The 22,725-nt window shown below is 45.7% G+C and overlaps 1 protein-coding gene across 1 annotated transcript in view; it reads left to right on the forward strand.

Moving 5' to 3' along the window:
• The window catches only part of ADAM12 (ADAM metallopeptidase domain 12), a 402,598-nt gene that overhangs the window by 266,680 nt on the left and 113,193 nt on the right, over positions 1–22,725 (forward strand). Inside the window, exon 7 of the mRNA XM_012464187.2 lies at positions 15,790–15,866. Coding sequence (XP_012319610.2) covers positions 15,790–15,866 — 77 coding nt within the window. The remainder of the gene's footprint in view (positions 1–15,789; positions 15,867–22,725) is intronic.

The raw sequence follows: 22,725 nt of genomic DNA on the forward strand, positions 1-22,725 counted from the left end.
AAAACGAATCCTGCAGACTAGTTTCAATTATGGACGAAAAACCCTAAGTAAAATTTACAAACCCTATCCAGTACGTATTTTAAAAATACTTTCTGAACGAATTATACTTAACTGAGGAATGCAAGGATAGTTCAGCATTAGTATATCTACTAAGGTAATTCAATCCATTAATATCTTCAGATTAAAAGTATTATAACGGATATTATTTCTTCTATGATAATCTATACTATTTCTTACAGAGATTATAAAAGCTTTTGTGAGTGGGGAATGCTATCTATGCCTTTCATCCCCTCATAGAGCCTCACATAGCATCTTGGCATATACTAGGTTTTTAATAAAAGTATCCATCTAGCACTGCGTTGTCTTAGGTGATGCTGTGTAAAATTCATTACTCATCTATTCACTCAACAAACATTTATGAAGCACCTCCTGTGTGCAGACACTGTTAGGCAATGGGAAGATAGGCTGACTAAAATATATTCTTCAGCATATAAATTCCACTGGAAAGCCACAGAACATCTTAAAGACATTTAAAAATACATTTTAATATAATTACTATAATAAGAGATGTAAACAAAATGCCTTTGTGATATTTTAATGGTGACTGATTTTAATTCTTTGGAGGCCATTTCACTAAGGAAGTAACATTAATCTGGTTCTTTAAAAGTGGGTAGAGAAGAGCAAGATGAGGATGAAACCTTTTAATACTAAGGAGTTTCAATTTTACCTACTGAAAATTGGGAGCCATAGGAAGTTCTCATGCAGCAGAATGGCCTGTTCAGTTCTATGATTTAGAAGGGGTCTCTGATGACAGAATGGAAGAAAGGTTGGTAGGATGTTGGTAGACAGAAGACAGGAAGATTTCTTATGAGCCCGTTGTAGTTGGTGAAAATTTTGCCTACAGACGTGGGCCTTGGAATGGTCAGCGATTGGCCAGAGTCAAGAGCGCTTGAGAGGTCAAAGGAGCAGGATCGGGGGATAGAGTCAAGAGCACTTGGGAGGTCAAAGGAGACAGGATCAGGGGATAGAGTCAAGAGCACTTGGGAGGTCAAAGGAGACAGGATCAGGGGATAGAGTCAAGAGCGCTTGGGAGGTCAAAGGAGCAGGATCAGGGGATAGAGTCAAGAGCGCTTGGGAGGTCAAAGGAGCAGGATCAGGGGATAGAGTCAAGAGCACTTGGAAGGTCAAAGGAGACAGAATCGGGGATAGAGTCAAGAGCGCTTGGGAGGTCAAAGGAGCAGGATCAGGGGATAGAGTCAAGAGCGCTGGGAGGTCAAAGGAGCAGGATCAGGGGATAGAGTCAAGAGCACTTGGAAGGTCAAAGGAGACAGAATCGGGGATAGAGTCAAGAGCGCTTGGGAGGTCAAAGGAGCAGGATCAGGGGATAGAGTCAAGAGCGCTTGGGAGGTCAAAGGAGACAGAATCGGGGATAGAGTCAAGAGTGCTTGGGAGGTCAAAGGAGACAGAATCGGGGATAGAGTCAAGAGCGCTGGGAGGTCAAAGGAGCAGGATCGGGGGATAGCGGGTGGGGGAGGTGTCATCAATGGGACTTTCCCTTCTGCGTAGGCCATTGGATGGTCAATTTGTTCCTCACTGGTACCATTAAGGAGGAGTTGTTGGTTGGAAGGCAGAGAAGACACGTCTTGGTTTGTCTGTGCTGAGTCTGTCATAGGACAGCCAAGTAAAGGTGTTCTGCAGGCCGATGGATTTATGAAAACCTAGAGTACAGAGAAAGACGGAGGCGTAAAGTAGAGGTCTGTGGATCAACCTCCTGCATGAGTGATAGGCGGGGCCATTAGTTCACATTTGACATTTTTTCCTCCTTTACCCCCGCTAAGATCTCATTTAAAATGTTTTCAGATAGCACTAAGGCTATCTCCACAGTGAAAATTGTTATTTCAGGAAGAAACAGAAAAGAGAGATCTTAGAAATACTACAACAATAGGCTCCCGTCTTCCAAATGTCCACGGTCTGTGATGGTGCACAGTGCTTGTCTAATACGGACATCTCCAGAATATGTAAAATATGCTTTCAAAGTGATTTGAATAGTTTTATGCTTTCCGCTTCAACCTCCCTTACTAGTTTTCATTTTCTTAGGCATTTATATTAGTCAGGGTTCTTTAGAAGGACAGAACTAATAGGATACATGTGTATGTGAAGGGGAGTTTATTAAGGAGTACTGACTCACACGGTCACAAGGTAAAGCCTCACAATAGGCCGTCTGCAAGTTGGGGAGCAGGGAAGCCGGTCCAAGTCCCAGAACCTCAAAAGTAGGGAAGCCAGTGGTGCAGGCTTCGGTCTGCGGCTGAAGGCCCGAGAGCCCCTGGCAAACCACTGGGGTAGGTCCAAGAGCCCAAAAACTGGAGATTTTGAAGTTCAATGTTCAAGGGCAGGAAGCGTTCAGCACGGGAGAAAGGCGAAGGTCAGAAGACTCAGCCAGTCTGGTCCTTCCACATTCCCCTGCCTGCTTCTGTCCTAGCTGCACTGGCAGCAGGTTAGATGGTGCCACCCAGGTTGAGGGCGGGTCTGCCTCTCCCAGTCCACGGACTCAAATGTTAATCTCCTTTAGCAACATCCTCACAGACACACCCAGGAATGATACTTTGCATCCTTCAACCCAATCAAGCTGACACTCAGTATTCACTATCGGAGCATTTTTTCCCCTTCTCACTTGGGAGGAAAAATGCAGTAAGTGAGAAGAAGAGGAAATAAAGGACTAGAGAAAGAGAGGTTCAACAGCTGCCAGGTCTGTTTGGGACTTGGATTGCAAAAGCTGCAGGCTACACATCCAGGCATCTTAGTAAACAGCCCACGTGGAAGGGCTCCAGGACGTAGATAGTGGTTGTGTCCATGTGGTGGGACACTCTGTACTTTCCTGGGTTCTCGGATTGTTGTGTGCACAGAAGCGGGGGCTCGCATTTTTCCTCTCCTCATTTTCCAAGTGGTGAGTGTGTGAAAGGGTGAATGCTCCCTTCCCCTCCTCTTCCCCCAGTCCTCCCCATGGAACTATCTCTTTACAGGGAAGAGGGTGGGAGGAGAAGGCCCTGAAAATCCCTGGTCCCTGCTAACTGGGGAGTGGCTGCAGCCCCTGCCTTGGGCAGCCCTTGAGGTCAGTAGTGGGTGAGATTTGCCCTTGCGTCCCTCCCTCCGGTGAGTCCTCTAGGCAGCAGAGTTCCTCATCCCCACCTTTCCCAAGATGGGTCCTGAGGCTTTGGCTGGGAAGAAGGGGAAAGAGGTTGGGGCGTGGGGAGGACAGAGGTTGAAAATTGCAGGAAGCCTCTCTACTGCCGAGGTCTACACTGGTATCCTCTCCAGAATATACCAGAATCCTCTTTTTTGGAAGTGATTAAGCTGATGCTGTATTTTGATCTTCGTCTGACTCTGTGAATCATCCCCACCAGGGGAAGCCACTGAAAGATTGATTAATTGGCACCCCCAAACCTCCAGAAGCATCAAGCACAGGATGCTTTTATAATTAGAAAAATGGTGACTTTTCTTTTAACCCAGGAGTTCCCTTCCCCCATTCCTTTGAATGCCTTTCCAAGCAGTCAGCCTTGTTACGGGAAGGACAGACGAGAGTGAACAATCTTGTTCACTGAGTAAAACCCACAGCCTGGAACAGTGGTCCTTCCAGCAGGACCCCCTTAAGGAGAGTCCGAGGCCTCGTATTGTTTTTCGTGGTGAGGACCCAGATGCAGCTCTTAGGGTTTGTTTTTATTGAATCAGGCTGGAAAACAAAAAGAAATTTGCTGACTCATCTCCTTATCCACTAAAGTCAGCACACAGTGAATTTTCCTAAATTTAAAATTATATATAAAATAAGAACCACTTTTTGTTGGCTATAGCATATAGAGCTTTTCTTTTTGTTTTAATGTCTCCGCAATTGGTGTAAGCTGGTTGACTCAGAAGACTGGCTGACTTTAATTTTGGAGTTAATCACATCTTTTCTCTTGACTGTCCTGAGAGGATGAAATATTTGTGGCTTTATCCTTTGCCGACCACATCTAAGGGGAGATTATATTTTATATTGTTACTTTTAATAAGGCCTGCAGGAGACTATCTGCATGACATTTCTGCTGTTTACTTGCCAAAAGACAGCTCTAGGAGAGGCTGGCAGAGGCCCCCAGAAAGGCTAGATGCTGTCAGTGCTTTGGAGGGAATACATGTGTCTGTTACATGTGTGTTGCATGCGTATATCAAGCACCTGCACTGTGCAGGCATCGTGACCTGTACATATGCTCCCTTACACTGAGAATACAGCAGGGATTAAAAACAGACAAGGGGACCATGGGTGGGGGAGGCTAGAGGAAGAAGACTGCCCTTATCCTGGTAATCACAAACATAATTAACATCTGGGCTAAGTGCACCAAAGGAAAGGCTACTGGGCCCTAATCGGGTCTGAGGGATCATGGAAGCCTTTATGGGGAAAGGAACATGTGAACCAACAACTGGAGGCTGAAGAGGCATGAACCAGGGGACAGGAGAAGCAGAAACATTCCAGGCTGATGCTGAGTTTTACCTGGAGGGAAGGGGGTGGTGCGCAAGGAAGTGTTTAGAAGTTGATGAAAGTCAGAGCGTATAGGACCTGAAGACCATGGTGATAGCCTTGGTTGTGATAGAGGAACATTAGGAGGCCACTAAAGGCCCTTACCCAAGGCATGTCATGACTACGTGTGGGCTTTGAAAAGCACCCACTGGCTGCCGCGTGAAGTTGTAGTCAGAGGGAACGGGAGGGGAACTCTGGCAGGATCAGGCAGAGGGCTCTTGTGGAGGAGCCTGAAGCCCAGGTGAGAGGCGATGGCAGCCGAGGCCGGTGCATGGACTGAGTAATGGCTTAACCGCTAGACATGATCAGGACCCAAAAAAGCTCCATTCATGGTGTATGTTTCTCACTGGAAAAAAGTAGAGAGCATTTGCTTTGATAGTGTCAAAGGGGACCAGTTGAGATGAACTGAGCCTGGACCATCAGGTAACGATAGAATCTAGTATTTTGGCAAAAGGTGTTGTTTGGTGACATCCCATTCGTTTCCATGGCAACTACTGATTGTCAGAAAGGGTTGGTATCTTCTACCACCAGCTTGGACTAGACAGGTCCAGGCAAATGAATATCAAAAGTTAACCACAGTTCATTACAGTTAGAGAGCGTCTAACAGGGACAAAAAGATAAGTCTGGAGGGAAGGGGAAAGGCAGAGATCATACACATCTCATAAGCGTATCGAGTGTGAGTGGTGTTGAGGGTGGGCAGCGACTCTCTGCGCCAGTGGCATGGGGGTAAGAGGAATTTACCAAGACAGCTGTAGGTAAAGAAAGGGAGATTTATTAGAGATTGTAGGAAAATACATTGCAAAGGAGCAGCAGGCAGGCCAGCAAGAGAGGAGCTGACTGCAAGGAGATAGAGGCTTCCTGGAGATTTTCTAGGATGGTGCTTGTGCAGTGTGCTGAAGAAAGCTTTGTGCAGTGCTGATGACACCAAGGTTGCAGTGAACTACCGGGCAGTTTTCTGTCAGCTGGGGGTCTGGTGATAGCTGGGCACAGGAAGATTGTGAGTGATGCTCACAGGATGGATATGTGTCCCGGACCATGAAGAAAGGCAGACTTACAGCTTATCTGCTTCTTCATTATGCTTCCCCCAATCCTGCTAGCCTGACTCCCCCTCCCTAACTAGGACTCCACGAGCAAGGCCCATCATCATATTCTTCTTAAAATGTAATTGAGAATGGATTGAATTTCCCTGCTGTTGCTGTACTCCACGCATACCTAACTGACCAGCTCTCCCTGCCTGCCTCTCCATCACAGGGCTGCTCTGCTGTCCCACTGGCCGAGGCACTCAACACCAGCACCTTCTCTCCCGTGGGTCTTCACCCAAGTCCCATGGTGACTCCTACCTCCACATTACGTTCCACACCCTTTCCTGTCCACTGTCACATGGCCGTGCCAGCTCAGGCCCTCCTTTCCCCACAGCTGGAAGATGTTTTAGCCACCTGACTTTTTCTCCCCACTCCCAGTCTCACGTAGTTTTAATCCAGACCCCACTCCCATCCACATGATCCTTCTAAAACATCTTTCTACTTATATCACAAGATTGAATATACATTGCGATCTTCCAAATCAGCAGCAGCTGCCCCCGGTGCTTCCTCGGTCAAATGCAAATTTCTCAGACCAGTATTCACCTTCTACAGTGGTGGCAACCGCTCCCTTTTCACTCATGCATGCATGTATTCAGTCATTCATTCATGCACTCATTCAACAAATGTTTACTGAGTGTGCAGTGCTGTCGCTAGCATTGAGTAAACATCAACAGTAGTCAAAACACAGTGCACAGAACTTTTCCTATGTTCTGTTGTTTGATCTTTACCAAAAATCAATTTTTGCTGTCTTTATACCCAGCTGAGAATACCGAGACATGGAGGGGTGAAGTAACTAGGCCACACCCACAGTTAATAAGGATTCAAACCCAAATAGTCTGACTCTAGAATCTGAGCTCCTAGTCTACGGCCACCTACCCGGAGTGAGCCTGATCTCATCTGATCTTGGAAGCTAAGCAGGGTCAGGCCTGGGTAGCTCTTGGATGGGAGAGTCTCAGCTCTTTTATGCTGTGCTACACTGCTTCCGATTCACTGGGAACAAAACGCTGAGTCTTGGTTATACGTTTCTGGCCGTGGTGTTTGTAGCAATGCAATTAGTACATAAAACTGCAATGGGGTGGATTAGAAAAGGGCTGGCATTCATTTACAAAGGGAGACACCTAGAGAATGCTTCTGGGGAGAGCAGAGGATGTTCAGCTGAACCAAAGTCCTAAAATATGAGGAGAGGAGAGGCCAGAACAGGCCTCTGGGAATTTACTAAATGCATCACTCCAAGGCCCAACTGAACTCAGATCAGTACGCATCCCATACTCTGTAGCAAGTCTGCAGAAGGGAGGTGCAGCCCCTGTCCTCAGGGAACATACACTCTAACAACATATGACATGATGTGCCCATAACAGAGGTGCTCTGGGAGCCAAACAATGCAAGGGGCAAACCTGTGTTCCCAGAGGAACTCCCTGTTTTGGTGACTTTTCTTCCATGAAATCGTCAAGAAAGGGCAGGCTCAAAGATAGACTTCTGTCTAGAGGCAGTATAAGCCATGGTTAGGATCACAAGCCAGAGCCGGACTACCCAGGTTCAAATCCCAGCTCGAGCACTTAACCAGCTGTGGGATGTGATGATGACACAGACATCGAGCCTGGCACGCAGTCAGGGCTTTGGAGAAGTGAGCCAGCCATGGCCACTGCTGTGCCAGTGGTCACTTCACAGCAATTCTTCCCCACTCTGTTCCATATGTTCCTTGCGAAATCCCTTGTAGATTCTGATAACAGATGAGAAGCTGGGATGCCGCTGAGAGTAAGGTAGATGAGCATGCTGATAACTGAGTTCTTCCAGCTTGTGTGTCTCCATCAGATTGCAAATGTCCCCATAGGTCTTCTGACCCCTACCGCTGCTAACCTCCTCGTGCATTTTCACACAATATCCAAGAAGATGTACAGTTGGGAGTTAGAGCCAAGTGACAGGGTATAAGCAAATAACCCTCCCTTCTCTCTAATGGGTCAGTTTCTCTTGTGTACCTACATTCATTCATTCAACAAAAATACACCGAGCAATGGGTCAGTGTGGAGGAAAATAGCAGGTGAAAAATAGAGCTTACAGCAGAGTGGGTTTAAAATATTTATGTTCATATTCCAGATCTGTAACAATGCCTCACATTTTATGAATTGCATCCCCATGTGATCTTTATTTGAGCCACAAAACTCTGGACAATTAAGTGCCCATCCCATTACACAGATTAAAAACTGAGACTCCAAGACTCAACCCCAAGATTTCCAATTCTGGATGGATCTAGTGGTCTCACTGCTGCAGACATGCTGTTTCCAGGCCCAGTTTGCCTGGAGGTCTCAAAGACTGTGAATGTGATTGTGTAAGTGTGTGTTCTCTCTGCAGAACTCTAGCACAGCAGAATGATTTCAGTGGCCCCTGAGGTTACTTCTTTATAGTCTTTTAACCAGATATGGTTCTCGTTATGGACGTGAGAGCGGAGATCCTCGGAGGATGGGTGTGGTGACTTATTGCTTCACAATCCTCCCTGCACACTCTCAGGACTAATTGTAATGCAGCCCAGTTATAGAAACACACAGAGCTACAAAGTCACTTTTTTCTTTGCTCAAATGCATTGTCACCTTGTTTAGTCTCAAGCAGACATGTAGTATGTTGGGGCTTGTGTGCAAGGAAACGAGGACCTGACTGCAGTCATGCTGACATGCTGGCTGGCAACAGACACGCATGTATACACACACCAGAAACACACGTACACCCATATACACACATACATATATACACATGCACACACATGCACCCCATATATGTACACACATGCACATATACATCTACACACAAATATACACACGTGCCCCCATATACACACATGCATACCCATATATACACATGCACACACATGCACACGTACACATATGCACACCATATGCACACATGCACCCCCACGTACGCCATATACATACACATCCATGCACATGCACACACACAAATATACACATGTGCCCACATATACACACATGCACATCTATAGACACATACATATACACATATGCATACCCATATGCATACATATACACATATGCACACCCGTACATCCCCATATATATACATACACCCATGCACATGCCCTATATATGTGCACACACACAAATATACACACCTGTCCACGTATACACACATGCACAGCTATAGACAGACATATACACATACACATGTATGCTCACTCACCCTTGGACCGCTCCTATTTACAGGCTTTTCTCTGAGTTTGGAAATGGCTTCGCCTTCCTATGATGCTGTGAGTGACATGCAGTGAGGCTCTGTGGTACTCATTCTGCCATGTATGGATTTTAGGTGACAGCTTTTCTTTTCTCATGAGGCCGCATGTTTCTGACAGCCAGGTATGGAGGGCAGCCGTCTGGCCTGGAGTTGAAAGGCCTGGATTTCATTTCCTGCTCTACCATTGTCCAGCTCTGTGACCTTTGATGATTATTTAGGCCTTGGTTTCCCCATCTATGGAGGGAAGGGGCTGGCTAAAAGAGAAAGGTTGGCCTTAGATGGCCCAAAGCTTCCTTCTGGCTAGAACATTGTGTGATTCAAGCACTAAATCACGCGAGTTTGGCACATTGCATATGGCAAGGAGTCCGGGAAGACCCTACAAAATTCCCCTAAAGAAAGCAGTCAGAGTAATTTTCACTTGGTATACTCCCTAACAGACTTTGTCTGCTACGATTCCTTTCTAATCACAAGGTCAAGCCATGTTTGTTACCATTTAAGCATCTAAAATGCCTTTCTTTCTAGTCCACTGAGAGTTGGGTAACAGACGTTTGATTTTACTTCCCGCATGGCATAGAGTTGAGGGCTACCAATTTTCAAGTTCAAGAGTTCTTACTCCATCTTCGTCTTACCCACCATTACATTTGATTGATAGTATTAAACAGAAGGAAAAGTGATTCTACTGGAGTGGGAAAATGCATTAGGTTAAGTGATAAGTATATAAAATACATGGTTAGAGGTTTTGAAAAGGAAAAGATGTAATTTTGTGGTTATGCATGTTTGGGGCTCTTTTTCTGTGTTGTGTTTTGCTGGTAGAAATAGAATGTCTTGGATCAGCAGAACTAGGTAAAGACGCCTGGCCTAGTGGGACCATTTCTTGTTTGGCAATGTCTTTAGAGACATAAGCATGAGGAAAAGAAAGAGGCTCTCCAGTCTGGCACTTAAGGCAATCAGGGAGAGGAACAGGGTTGCAGTGTAGGTGGCTCTGCAGAGGGTTGTGGCCACAGCTGGCTGGTAAGGGCCACGTGGTGATCAACAGGTCATGGGGCCCTACGAGGTGATCAACAGCCTCTTAGGCACGATGGCTCCCTGCTGTATCTCTTTCTGGTGTGCATATTCAGACCCAACAAGCTAAGTGTTTGTGAGCCCACAGGCCTGGTGGTGGCTGCCTCTTAGCATCAGCGCATGCAGAGGCATCCCCTTGGACAGGGGCACACGCTCACCTGTACATTGTCTTTAGCGCCCACTGCCGGCCACTAGTGGTGATGTAGCCTGTACTCTTCTGCCTTTGACACTGCCTAAGAGAGTCACCCTCCTTCCGCAGGGGTTAGAGACTGCATCTTCTCCACTCCTCATCAACAAATTTCCCAACCAACCTCATGACGCATGGTGTGACAGCCATGTCTTGCTGAGTTGTGAAATTATCTGTGTGATGACTTATGCTATAAAAACTAAATCACATTTGTTTAAACATTTAAGGAGACATATTGAAAAAGATTAAATTTCATGAAATTGTAATTGCCTTGGAAGATCTAGGATTTGGAGTTCTAATAATTATGGTCAGTCACCTAAGAAGTTAACCACTGTCATTAATGAACAATGGACTTATTAGTCAACTGTCTGAAGGTGATACGAAAGTGATGTTAAAGCTGGAAGTCAGGGCCAGATGTGGTGGCTCACGCCTGGAATCCCAGCTCTTTGGGAGGCCGAGGCAGGCAGATCATGAGGTCAGGAGTTCAAGACCAGCCTAACCAACATGGTGAAACCCTGTCTCTACTAAAAATATAAAAATTAGCCTGGCATGCTGACACACGCCTGTAATCCCAGCTACTCGGGAGGCTGAGGCAGGAGAATCGCTTGAACCCAGGAGGCAGAGGTTGCAGTGAGCTGAGATTGCACCATTGCACTCCAGCCTGGGCGACAGAGCAAGGCTCTGTCTCTAAAAAAAAAATAATAATAAAGCTGGAAATCAGTTGTTAACTCTACTAATGACTGAGAGAAGTGAGATTGTTTAAGCAACAGTTTATGAGAGCTAAAATCCACCCCCTCCTCCTTCATAAGCAATACTTCAACTGAGTTGTTGAACTGGAAATTAATTTGATACTAATTCGTTCTAAGCTCATGTTTTAACGAGTTTATATTTCTGTGTATTTAATTTGAAAGTATATTTAATAACTAATCTATTAAAAAATAAATTGAGATTGAGTATAAATCAACTTGAAATTTCAGAGGTCAGTAATTAAAATTATTGTTACCATTTGGTTTTCAATTTTTTAACCAGCATTTAGCTACTTAGAGCAGCATTTTATATTCCTCGAAAATGGGGGAAACTCTGTTATGTATGTGACCTCAAAGATCTGTGACAGTCTAAACCCAGTGATTCTGGTTACCCTAAGCAGCCAAAATCCTAACAGCAGCTGCCAACCTTTCACTTTCTGCATCATCTTCCACTTTGATGCCTGCCGTGTGCCCAGGGCTGAAATCCCTACCAGTGAAGCCAGGCCTGGGAGGGTACTAAGATCCCCCTGATGCCCCAGAGCATTATGATCAATTAAATGACCCCCTCATAGTCAGAGAATTATCATCATGCTTCCCGTGCATACCTGACTAAGTGTTATCTAGAGGGAGAGGACCCTGGAGCCATCCAAAATGTATGTCACACAAAAGCCAAGGGGGTGAGCTGGCAGCCTCTCCGATGGCCTGGGTGGGAGCCTGATGCATCCTTTCCTAAACCACATGCTTATTGAATTTGGCAGCTTCTCTGGAGGAGGAACAGGGCACTGTGAGTGCTACGCTTATGCACCTGAGTCTTCCAGCCCAGCAGAACTGACCCCACCCCTGAATGCCACTTCCCCCGGCAGTGCCCACTGTCTCTGCACATGCTTTCCCTCTGTAGGCAAGTCCTCTCCTGCCATGGCCCCTGCACACCCAGCCATTTCACTCTTCATGTTGTATGAAGGATCCGAAAAGGAGCCCACTGTACTTTCATTGTTTGCACTTGATATGATCAACAACATAGAAAAAAGATATGCTGCAAACTGACGAACTGATCTGATGGTGTGGTAAAAGTGCCCGATGTAAGACCAACTTACAAAACCGAAAGGTTTCCTTTATGTTAAAAATAAATATGTGTAATAAGTAGGAAAAAAAGATCCTATTTATGATATCAGCAAATCGTATAATATGTATGCATAAGCTTAATGAAAATTTTCCAGTAGCCACATGGAAAAAAAACCTAAAACTAGACTGAAGGACATAAAATGACCTTATTAGGAGGCTGAGGCAGGAGAATTGCCTGAACCCAGGAGGCGGAGGTTGCGGCTAGCCGAGATCGCGCCATTGCACTCCAGCCTGGGTAACAAGAGCGAAACTCCGTCTCAAAAAAAAAAAAAAAAAATGACCTTATTAAAAGGAGAGACCTGCCATGTACATGAATAAGAAAACTGTTTATTGTGAAAATGTAAGTTCTTCCCAAATTAATCTATACTTCAATGTAATACAAACTGAGATCTCAATGGATTATTGTGCAGCTTAAAATTGGATTCGATAATTCCTCTGAAGAGAAAATAGGGAATGATAACCCAGAAACTTCTGAGAAAAGAACAATACCAAAAGAAAACTTAATTTGGAGAAAGTCACCAAGACAATTCAATAGAAAAAAGAGTAATTGTTTCAACAGATGGTTCCGGAACAACTGGCTGTCCACATGCAGAAGAGTGAAGTTGGACTTCTACTCCAAGCTACGTTCAAAAATTAATTCAAGGTGGTTAAAGGTCTTAATGGCTAAACCCATACAACTCTTAAAAAAGATATGTGTAAATCTTCATGACCTTACGTTAGGTAATGGTTTCTTAGATATGGCAAGAAAAGCATAAAAAAAAGAAAAAAATAGGTAAGACCTCATCGAAATAAAAAACTCTGAGCTTCAAAAGATACAACCAAGAAAGTTAAGGGGCTGGTCCTGATGGCTCACACCTGTATTCCCAGCACTTTGAGAGGCCGAGGCAGGCAGATCACTTGAGGTCAGTAGTTCAAGACCAGCCTGGCCAATATGGTGAAACTTCATAGCTAGAAAAATACAAAAATTAGCTGGGTATGATGGCATGTGCCTGTAACACCAGCTACTCCAGTGGCTAAGGCAGGAGGATTGCTTGAACCTGGGAGGCAGAGGTTGCAGTGAGCCGAGATCACACCACAACAGTCTAGCCTAAGTGACAGAGCGAGACTCTGTCAGGAAGGAAAGAAGGAAAGGAGGAAGGGAAGGAGGGAGGGAAAGGAAGGAAGAGAGAGAAAGAAAGAGAGAGAAAGAGAGAGAGAGAAAGAAAGAGGACAACCCACAAAATGGAAAATATCTGTAAATCATAAGAAATAACAAGGGTCTAGTGCTAAGAATATATGAAGAACTCTTCTAACTCAGCAATAAAAAGACCAAAATCCGATTTACAAATAAGCAGAGGATTTGAGTAGACATTTCTTCAAAAAAGGTATAAAAATGGACAATAAGCACATGAAAAGATGCCCAACATCATTAGTGATTAAGAAAATTAAACCAAAACCCCATTGAAATACCACTTTATATCCACTAGGGTGGCTATAATTGAAAAGATAAACAACAACACGTGTTGGCGAGGATGTGGGGAAATTAGAGTCCTCATATAATGCTCACGGGAATGTAAAATGGTTCGGCTGCTTGGCAAAACAGTTCGGCAGTACTTTAAAAAGTTAAGCATTGAGTTTCCATATAACCAGCAACTTTACTTTTAGACCCATATGTCTACTCACGGTACACACCCAAGAGAACTGAAAACATATCCTTACAAAAATGTATACACATGTTCATAGTAACATCACTCATAATAGTCAAAAAGTAGAAACAACTCGTGCTCATCAATTGGATAAGCAAAATATGTTTTCATCCACACCACAGAAGGTGATTCAGCCATAACAAAGGAATGACATTCTAATGCAGCCTCAATATGAATGAACTTGAAAGCACCATGCTTAAGTGAAAGAAGCCAGTCATAAAAGGCATATATTGTATAATTCCATTTCTATGAAATAATAGAACAGGCAAATTCATAGAGATAGAAAGCAGGTTGGTGGTTGCCAGAGGGAGGAGCAGGGCATGGGAAGTGACTACTGATGGATATGTGACAGGAATGTTTTAGAATCAATTAGTCATGATGAGTATATAATATTGTGAATATACAACAAAACTCACTGAGTATGTGCTTTTAAAAGATTAGTTTTATGGTATATGAATTTAATCTTAATTTTATAGGACAATGTACTCTATCTAATATCAGTAGTCATTGGAACAGTGTGGAATTGGCACAGGAACAGACAAATGGATGCCTGTCTCAGTGGGCTAGCACAGAGTGCAGAAGTGGAGCCACAGACATATTGTGGGCCTTTGATATATGCCACGGTAGCATGTCACATCAGTGAGAAAAAGGAAAAATGGCAGCAAAGCACAGCTGGCTCTCATTTGTAGGGGAAAGTTAGCATTGAACCTCACATTCCCATGAAAATTAATTCTAGATAGATAAGAGCTAATTATAAGACTATAAAAATAGAAGAAAATAAAGAAGGACATATTTGTGACCTCGAAAAAGCCACCTTGAGCTATACAAAAAATAGAAAAATGCATTTAAATTTATGTAAATTGGAAACCGAACAAAAAATATCATAAGCAAAGTTGAAAGACATTTCCCATATAATAACAGGCAGAATATTAATATCCTGAGTATATAAAGAACTTCTAAAATTAATATGACAAAGCCCAACAGAATAATACATGTCCCTGTGGCTCCTTAACCCCATCACCCTCCTTTCATTGCCTTTTAGATGATCCCAGAATTTTGTCATGTACGTTGAGACCAAGAGACCATCTTAGCCCCTTTTCCGTGGTGGTGTCTAGTTTCCTTCATTACTCAATTGCGTCTGGTGCCTTTTCTTAGCAAAGTCAAGATGGGTTTTGTTGGGCAGAACAGTTGGACACCAAGCTCTGCCCTGGACAAAGTGCATGACTGTTGTCAGGCAGGAAGGAGCCGGGCACTGAGGAGGGTGCAGTGGGGACGGGCTGAAACCCGAGCTGCTCTGTCCCCTGAGAAGATACATGTACCTTTCTCTGCAGGCACCTGCACCCAGCTGGCATCTAGAGGACCTGGGTGAGGAGAACTGAGTGTACTCAAGCCCCTTCTTGCCAGTCTGCCACTTAATTGGGGCTGCAGCATAACCTTTGCTCAATGATAAAAATTAACCTTGATTCCAGACTGATACCTGTCTTCACTAAGCAAGTGTCTGTGCTGTGGTTTCTTTTTGTAAGCTGTGATATTATCAAAGAATAGAATATTGCAGGCATGACACACGGGAACTTCCGTCTTAGACTTAGAAGACCTTCCTATTTTTCTTTCCTGCTGAGATAGACTTTCAGCTCTCAACTGGGTAATTCAGTGAGGGTCCGTCCTTCCTTCTTCACCCCCACTTCGTCTCATCTGCTTTCCTGTTTTCGTAAGCCACAGATTTAGGCCTTGTTTTATTACATTTCACAGTGTGCTTAAATACCCGCTATACTTCATCTCATTATGAAAGACAATTTACCTGAGGGAAAAATGGCAATGTCAGCATGATTTGTTCTGCTGCTAGATTTTGTAAAACATTCTGTATCAGGGCTCTCCTGTAGGGTGTCAGAGAGACAAGAGTGAAACTAGGGTTCATTTAAAGACCCCTATTGGTAATCTCTAAGTTAGTCAGATATTCCCTTCATAGATCCAGGCTGGGTCACTTTGGGCTTCGCATTAAATATTAAGGCTGTAGAACATTTTATGCAAAAGAAAATTGTATAGCTAAAAACAAGTGGTGATTTATTATACGTGGGCAAAAATATGTTATAACTGAACTGGATTCTCCCCTCCTCCCCTTTAGGGTCACTGTTACTACCACGGACATGTGCGGGGATATTCAGATTCGGTGGTCAGTCTCAGCACCTGTTCTGGTCTCAGGTAAGTGGTCATGATCATGGCGGCTCTAGCCTTCATCCATCTACTGCAGATAACGTCTGTCTTTTCCTGCTCGTGCTAAAGCATTGAGAATGAGAATGAGTGATGGGTGCTCCCAGCTCAGCTGCACCTCCACCTGGGCAAGAGAACACGCAGGCCCTCAGTCCACTGCTTACAAGAGCATAGCCACCCAGGATCTTAGCCTCACGTTCACGGCCCCTCTTTCAGTGCTGTTCTCAGGCCTGGTGGGTGAGAGCGACTGAAAGGCTGAGTTTCAACATCCAAGCATTTTGTGAATTATTTTCCTTTTTTTTATTTTTGAGACGGAGTCTCACTCTGTCGCCCATGCTGGAGTGCAGTGGCACAGTCTCAGCTCACTGCAACCTCCGTCTCCTGAGTTCAAGCTGTTCTCCTGCCTCAGCCTCCGGAGTTGCTGAGACTACAGGTGCTCGCCACCATGCCTAGCTAGTTTTTTTTTTTTTCTTGTATTTTTGGTAGAGACTGGGTTTCACCATGTTGGCCACTCTGGTCTCGATTGCCTGACCTCATGATCTGCCCACCCCAGCCTCCCAAAGGGCTGGGATTACAGACATGAGCCACTGCGCCCAGCCGAATTATTTTCCATTTATGTGGCTCTGATGTTTTATAATTCCCAGTGCTAAAAGATAGAACATTACATACTAATGTTGAAGCTGCTAGCTTCATATAAATCTTAAAGGGGCTCCTCTCATTAGGAAACAAAGTAAAGAAACTAATTTAACAACCACCAAGGTGAGTTGAATATAGGCATGGATTGGCAGGGGGGTTGCTACTATGCTGTGGGCACGATGCAGGAAGCAGTTACCTTCCCTTGCTAGAGAAGTCAACCCCGGGTGTCACTCACAGCCCCCTCCTTCCACATCACAGTAATTAGCCATTGGCTGGCTCTTATGTGCTCCCCAGGAAAATCATTTTGTTTGATAAATTTCCAGCTGCTTCAGCCTTTTTACTGGATTTACTTATTGAGTTTGTGAACTAAGTATATCCTCGGAGTCCTGGGTAACTTTGACCCGTGACACCAAAGCACGGTTCCCTGGGAGGGAAGAGAGAGAAGTCCTGGAAAAATATACCTGCTTGAGTTAAAAAGCAGAATCACGTTCTGTGCATCAGGAGTTCCTGCGACATCTTTGCGGGTTGTGTGTGGGATCATGGAGGATGAGAATGTACACAACACAACACACACACAACAGCAGCACACCTACCAGGTTGTTTTTCGCTGCCGTCTCTTCTACTCCAGCCAGCAGACAATGACAGTTCTGTTTGCTCGCAGCTTCTGCATTGCTCAGTACATCTGATTTATTTCTAAGTATTTACCAGCATTGGTCCTTTGACGTACTCACAGCTAAAAATATGTACACAAAGCTATTCCTCTTCCTCCTCATCCCGTCCCAGTCTTACTCAGATCAAAATGCAAACTGGGGATTCCCCTCCCAACTTTCTCATCCCTTGTACATGGAAACACATAGTCAGAGATTGGGGTGTGTATTTGTTTACTTTTATAAACATAGAGTCACGTCATATACACCCTTCTACAGCTTTCTTTTGTTACCCGACCCTATCCGTCTCTCCAGGTCAGCCAGTACAGACCCAAATCATTGAATGAGCACACACACTCGCATGGACACACACACATTTCTGCATTTTTATATTCTATTTATACAACACAATTGAACTTTAAGATGGCTGCTACTCTGAAAAGTGAAGGAGGTGCCTTGTGGTTTGAATTTGTTTCTCTCCGGTTATTCATTCATTCCCAAAACATTCCTCGAGTGCTTCCTCATTGCCAATTCCAGGTTCTGGGGGCACAGCACTGAACAAAACGTGTTCTTCCTGGAGCACTTCCTAGTGGAAGGGACAGACAGAGGGCATAGTAAGATACACGACGTCAAGGATCATGGGGAAGACAAAGCTGAGACAGAGGACAGGAAAGGCAATGGGTATCAGGGAGGCTCTGGAGGAGGTGAGGCGAGTCTTTTAGATGATGTAGATAGCATATCAGAGAGAAGAGCATGTGCAAAGCTCCTGAAACAGAAGGATGCCTGGGATATTCCCAGAGCAGCAAGGTGACCGGAGTGGACAGGGACAGGGAGGCAATAGGAGAAATGGGGTCAGAAGGGAAGTGGAAAGGCAGGATCACCAGGAGTCACGAAGGTGATCAGATGTCCTTTGGCCTCCCCCACCTTCATCTCAGATGCTACATGTTCTCACACTAGAACATGATAGGGTGGTGAATTTGCTGTGTGACAATGCATAGGTCACTGGGCCTCTCTGATCCCAGTTTGCATGGTGGGAAGTTTGCGTGTTCAAACAAAGTTTGAGTTTCTTTCTCCCCAAGATGGGTACCAGGGGAGAAACAATAAACAAATGCAGTGACCTCCAGGGAACCAAGCCCTGTGCCCGCCTCCAGGGAGCATCTTGAGACAGTCTTTGTTCTTTGATTCTGGGGCTGGACTAGTCATAAAAGTGTGTTCACGCAGCACTCTTGGGAAAATGCCTTGCAAAGCTATGCTGCTCCTGTGGGGACCAGGGCAGAGACACACAAGGCCCTGGTAGTAAGGACCACGTACGCATGGAAAGGGAAATGCACACTTGACTGTGTGCCTCTCTGGGACCTGAAAGGTGGACCTCTTAGTTCAAAGGTCGTGCGTTGAAGGCTGGGTATTTTCAGCCTTCGATTTGGCCTTAAGGCCAATGTATGTAAAAAAGAGAAAAGCTAATTCAAACTGACTTAAAGAAAACCAAAATAACATGGAGATAGGCTTGTGCTACTGAAAAGTCCAGGCGTGACTCCAGGCTGGATCCAGAGTCCTAACTAATATGATCAGGGTCTATTTCCTATCTCAAGCCTCTACCTTCTTCTGTGTCAGTTTCATTCTCAGGCACTGTCTTAGCATGGGCTGCCAAAACAAAATACCATAGACTGGTTGGCTTAAACCTTAAAATTTTATTTCTCACAGTTATTGAGCCTGGGAAGTCCAAGATCAATGTGCTGACAAGATAGATTTCCTCCTGAGGCCTCTTTTCTTGGCTTCTTGGCAGTCATTAGCTTGCTGTGTGCTCACATGACCTCTCTTTGGGCATGCACCGAAGGAGGAAGCTCTGGTGTCCTTTATACAGGCACGGATCCCATCATGGGGCTTCCCTCATGATCTCATCTAAGCCTAATCAGCTCCCAAAGGCCCCATCTCCTGATACCACCACATGGGGCTATGGCTCTAAGGTATGAATGTGCAGGGTGCATAAACATTCAGTCCATAATAGGCAGTTTTTGTTTTGTTTTGTTGGTGACAAAGGGATTGCTGGCAGCATGAGGCTTCCATGCTCCAAAAGCAGGTCGAAGAATGAGGCTCTCTTCCAAGCTCAGTGGAGGTCATCTAAATACATCTCAGTGGCTCTGCCTGGGCCACTCGCTCATCTGTGTGGCCAGTGTGGAGCTCAGTGGTCTGGTCAAACAGGTTATGGGCCTGTACCCTGGACCAGGTTGAAGGAAAGCTGCACCCAGGGCCCCTGAGAGAGGGAGCAGGGAAGGGGTGAATGTACCGAAGAAATGCAGTGAGCTTTTGCCAGAAAAAAAAAAAAAAAAAAAAAAGGACAGCTGAGAGCCAGGGACAGTCAGAAACAAAAAGGCCTCTTCCAGCGACAATTATGAAGAAATTTTAAGTCATTGATGACTGAGATCAGCCATCAGTGGAAACATCCAGGATTGGCTGGATAATTTTTGGGTTATCTTTATAGGGCTATCAAATTCTTGACAGGCAAAGAGAAAAGGGTTATCTCCCAGGTGTTCTTAACAGCTCCTATTTACCTTAATAAAACAACTTATAAACCAGTGACTTTAACTCATTAGAGCAACAACTGGGGAAGTATTCCTGGAGTAATATCCAAGCAAGACAAATCCTCCCACAGGGCTTGGCATTGCCACTCAGTCACGACCCTCCGTCCCTCTTCCCAGGCCGGCCCTGCTGTCACTCTGTGCCAGGCACGCTGCCTTAGGTCTTCCAGCCTCCCGCAAAGTGCAGGCAACTGTCAGGGTTGCCGGTTCCTTCCACACGGCGGTGATGACCTCACTGGCCAGACTCTGTCGTGTCTGAGTCTCCACATTCACCTCCCATCCCCAGGAGCAGGCACAGACCCATCATTTGGCAGAAAAGAATATTGTGAAATCGTAGCATCTGGGATTTCAGGAAAAGTCAGAAGAGTAAGTGCTGCATCGTCTGGTATCAACCACCAAGAGGGAATGGGAACGGTGGCGAGGAACGCTCTGTGGGTCTAATGAACTCCTCGCTGTGGGCGCTCCTGAGAATTCTGACTTCCCAGATCTTTGTGCTGTTGTTACAAAAGCAGCAGACCGTGCATCAACAGAGAAATTCCGGAGCTGTGCAGTCAACTTCGTGATCTTTCCAGTCAAGAATCAGACCGGAGCGAGGGGAAGCTGTGTTCGATCAACTGCTCACTGACAGAAGAATCGATTGAGACTGGAAATAAAGGGGAAGAAAATGCAACTAGAGTAGCACCAGCCTGGTAGATGTTAAGAAAGAAAACAGGGATTAAACATTGTATTAAACGTGGTGTGCTCCAAAACACATTAAGATCCGGGAACGTGGAGGGAAGCTTGGGAGTCCTGGAAGACATATTGATTACAGCCTGACAGATTCCAGTTTTGCAGAGAAAACATCCCACGTTGCTTCAGAAACACAGGATCATCAGTGAGCAGCAGGGAACCCAACAAGTCGCTCTTCATCATTTGAAGCTGGAAGCGAAAAGAAAAACGGCATGAAGATCTCAGTAGAAAGGGGCGTTAAAGAGGAGACAGCTCTTGAACGGGGGGAAATGAAGTGCAACGTGGAAAATAGGTCATAAAAAGGAGTTCAGCCGTGGAGTTGATTCTTACTTTGAAATGACTCCAAATCGAATGTGAAGCCGAGGCCATACGCTAATTTTGTCTCGTGTCATGTCTCCCACTGATGCGCAACTCCCAGTGAATACGGTTTTGGTGCAGTGCTTGTGATTCTCCTCCCCCTTTTACATTCTGGTCCCCCATTTGCTCTCACGGCTTGGTGCCCCTCATTCCTGCCAGCCAGGAAGCCTGGAGACACTGCCGTGAGCGTCGGATAATCCACAGCTCTGCAGGGCACAGGCATCAAACTGTTGCTGAGATGGAGAGAGAATCCAGCTCTTGGCCCAGAGAAACTGACCTACTGTACCTTGTAATGGGACAGATGTCCAGCCCTGTCATGCTCCTGCTGGGGCGTCAAAACAGCCATGCATCCCTCTTCTGAGTTTGTTCCTAAATGTCAAGTTCCCACCCCTTCAGCTTCTGGCTGGAGCGTGAGCTCCTAGAAGGAAAAGGTTGTCTTTCCCTTATTTTTTTGGTTCTCTTGCTCCACCCACTCAGTGCGGACTCAGGTGTCTGGCAGGAGGAGTCTCATGGGCTCTTGCTGTGGGAGTGAGCCCCAAGTCTTCATCACCTGCAGGCACAGAGGCTCAACTGAAGCTGAATTTCTTAAGGGCCCACCTGTGCTTTCAAAGACCCAAGCCAAGCAAACTTGCTAGATGAGAAAGTGGTATCTGGATCAGATCGTGCACTAGAGACTGGTTGTAATCATAGTTTTTTCCTTTTTAAATGGGGTTGGAGACACCTGAGCACAAGGTGTGCACACAGTCACTCACACGTGTGCCCACTCACACACGTCCCCACACGCACACCACACACTCACATGCGAACTCACTCCGTGGGGGTGGGCTGATCACTGGGGTTGTTCATACTTTATTTGTCATCATTGTTATGATCCCTGTTTCCATGAGGATGGGGCAGGTGTTATTGTCACCTGAGGAGCCGACTCAGGCACGGCACCCTCAGGGGCCTGGAGCTCGTTCCCCAACCCCCAGTGCTGCTGTCACGCACTTTTCACCTTGAAACTGCCATCTTCACAAAGCCCTTTGCCCCATCCCCACATCACCAGGTACTGACCCAGCTCCTCATCCCCGCTGCAGACGGGCCTCTCCTGCACTGGCACCACACCTCTCCTTGTCCACCTGGGAAGCTCACAAAAGCCACGAGCAGATATCATGCTCCTTGGTTTACAGGTGAAAAGCAGAGACTGAGAAAGTGACTTTCTCCCATCTTCTCAGTGATAGTGGGCAAAACTCCATCTTAAACCCAAGCCTGAGCGCTGGGTCCACACGTGTTCGGCTAAACCTCCTGCACGATTTGGATCCAACCTTCTTTTTCAGTCCCACCATCTCCCTCCCGAGGAAACCACCCTATTCCCGCCACGCTGTGTTTTGGCTGTTTCCAGAGCATGCCCCCACGTGCATCGTGCTGCCCCCCTGCCTGGGACACACCACTCCCCGCTCTCCCTTTTGACTTTGAAATATCCACCCTTCCCTCAAGGCCCAAGTCAATCACTGCTTCCTCCTACCAGAAGCCTCCACTGGTATCGCCATCTCCTCGCTGTCTGGCTCAGCCACATGCTGTCATGCATTTTCTCAGACGTTGCAGTTCCTGGAGCAGAGCAGGTGCCTTGGGAATATGTGTTTATGTCCCTGTCTTATGGCCCCTGTCCTTCCTTGCCCCACGCCTAGGTAACTGCCATGCCTCATTCTACGAGGGGCCTTTAGACAGAGATATAAACACATATTTACACAGCACCTGCTATGCTACAAGAACTGCAGTGTATGGATCTAACGCCCCAGAAGGTCAGGTGCATGGACATGGCCTTGCCTTGGCCTTCCTGTCTGCTAGACTGGGAGTTCCAGGAAGGCAGGGACCAGGTGCCCCAACACAGCTGTGTCCTAGACCCTGGCATGTTACAAGTACTCA

The sequence above is a fragment of the Aotus nancymaae genome, unplaced genomic scaffold (assembly GCF_030222135.1).
Source record: "Aotus nancymaae isolate 86718 unplaced genomic scaffold, 86718_ANA_hifiasm-v0.15.2.pri h1tg000010l, whole genome shotgun sequence".
NCBI classification, from domain to species: Eukaryota; Metazoa; Chordata; class Mammalia; order Primates; family Aotidae; genus Aotus; species Aotus nancymaae.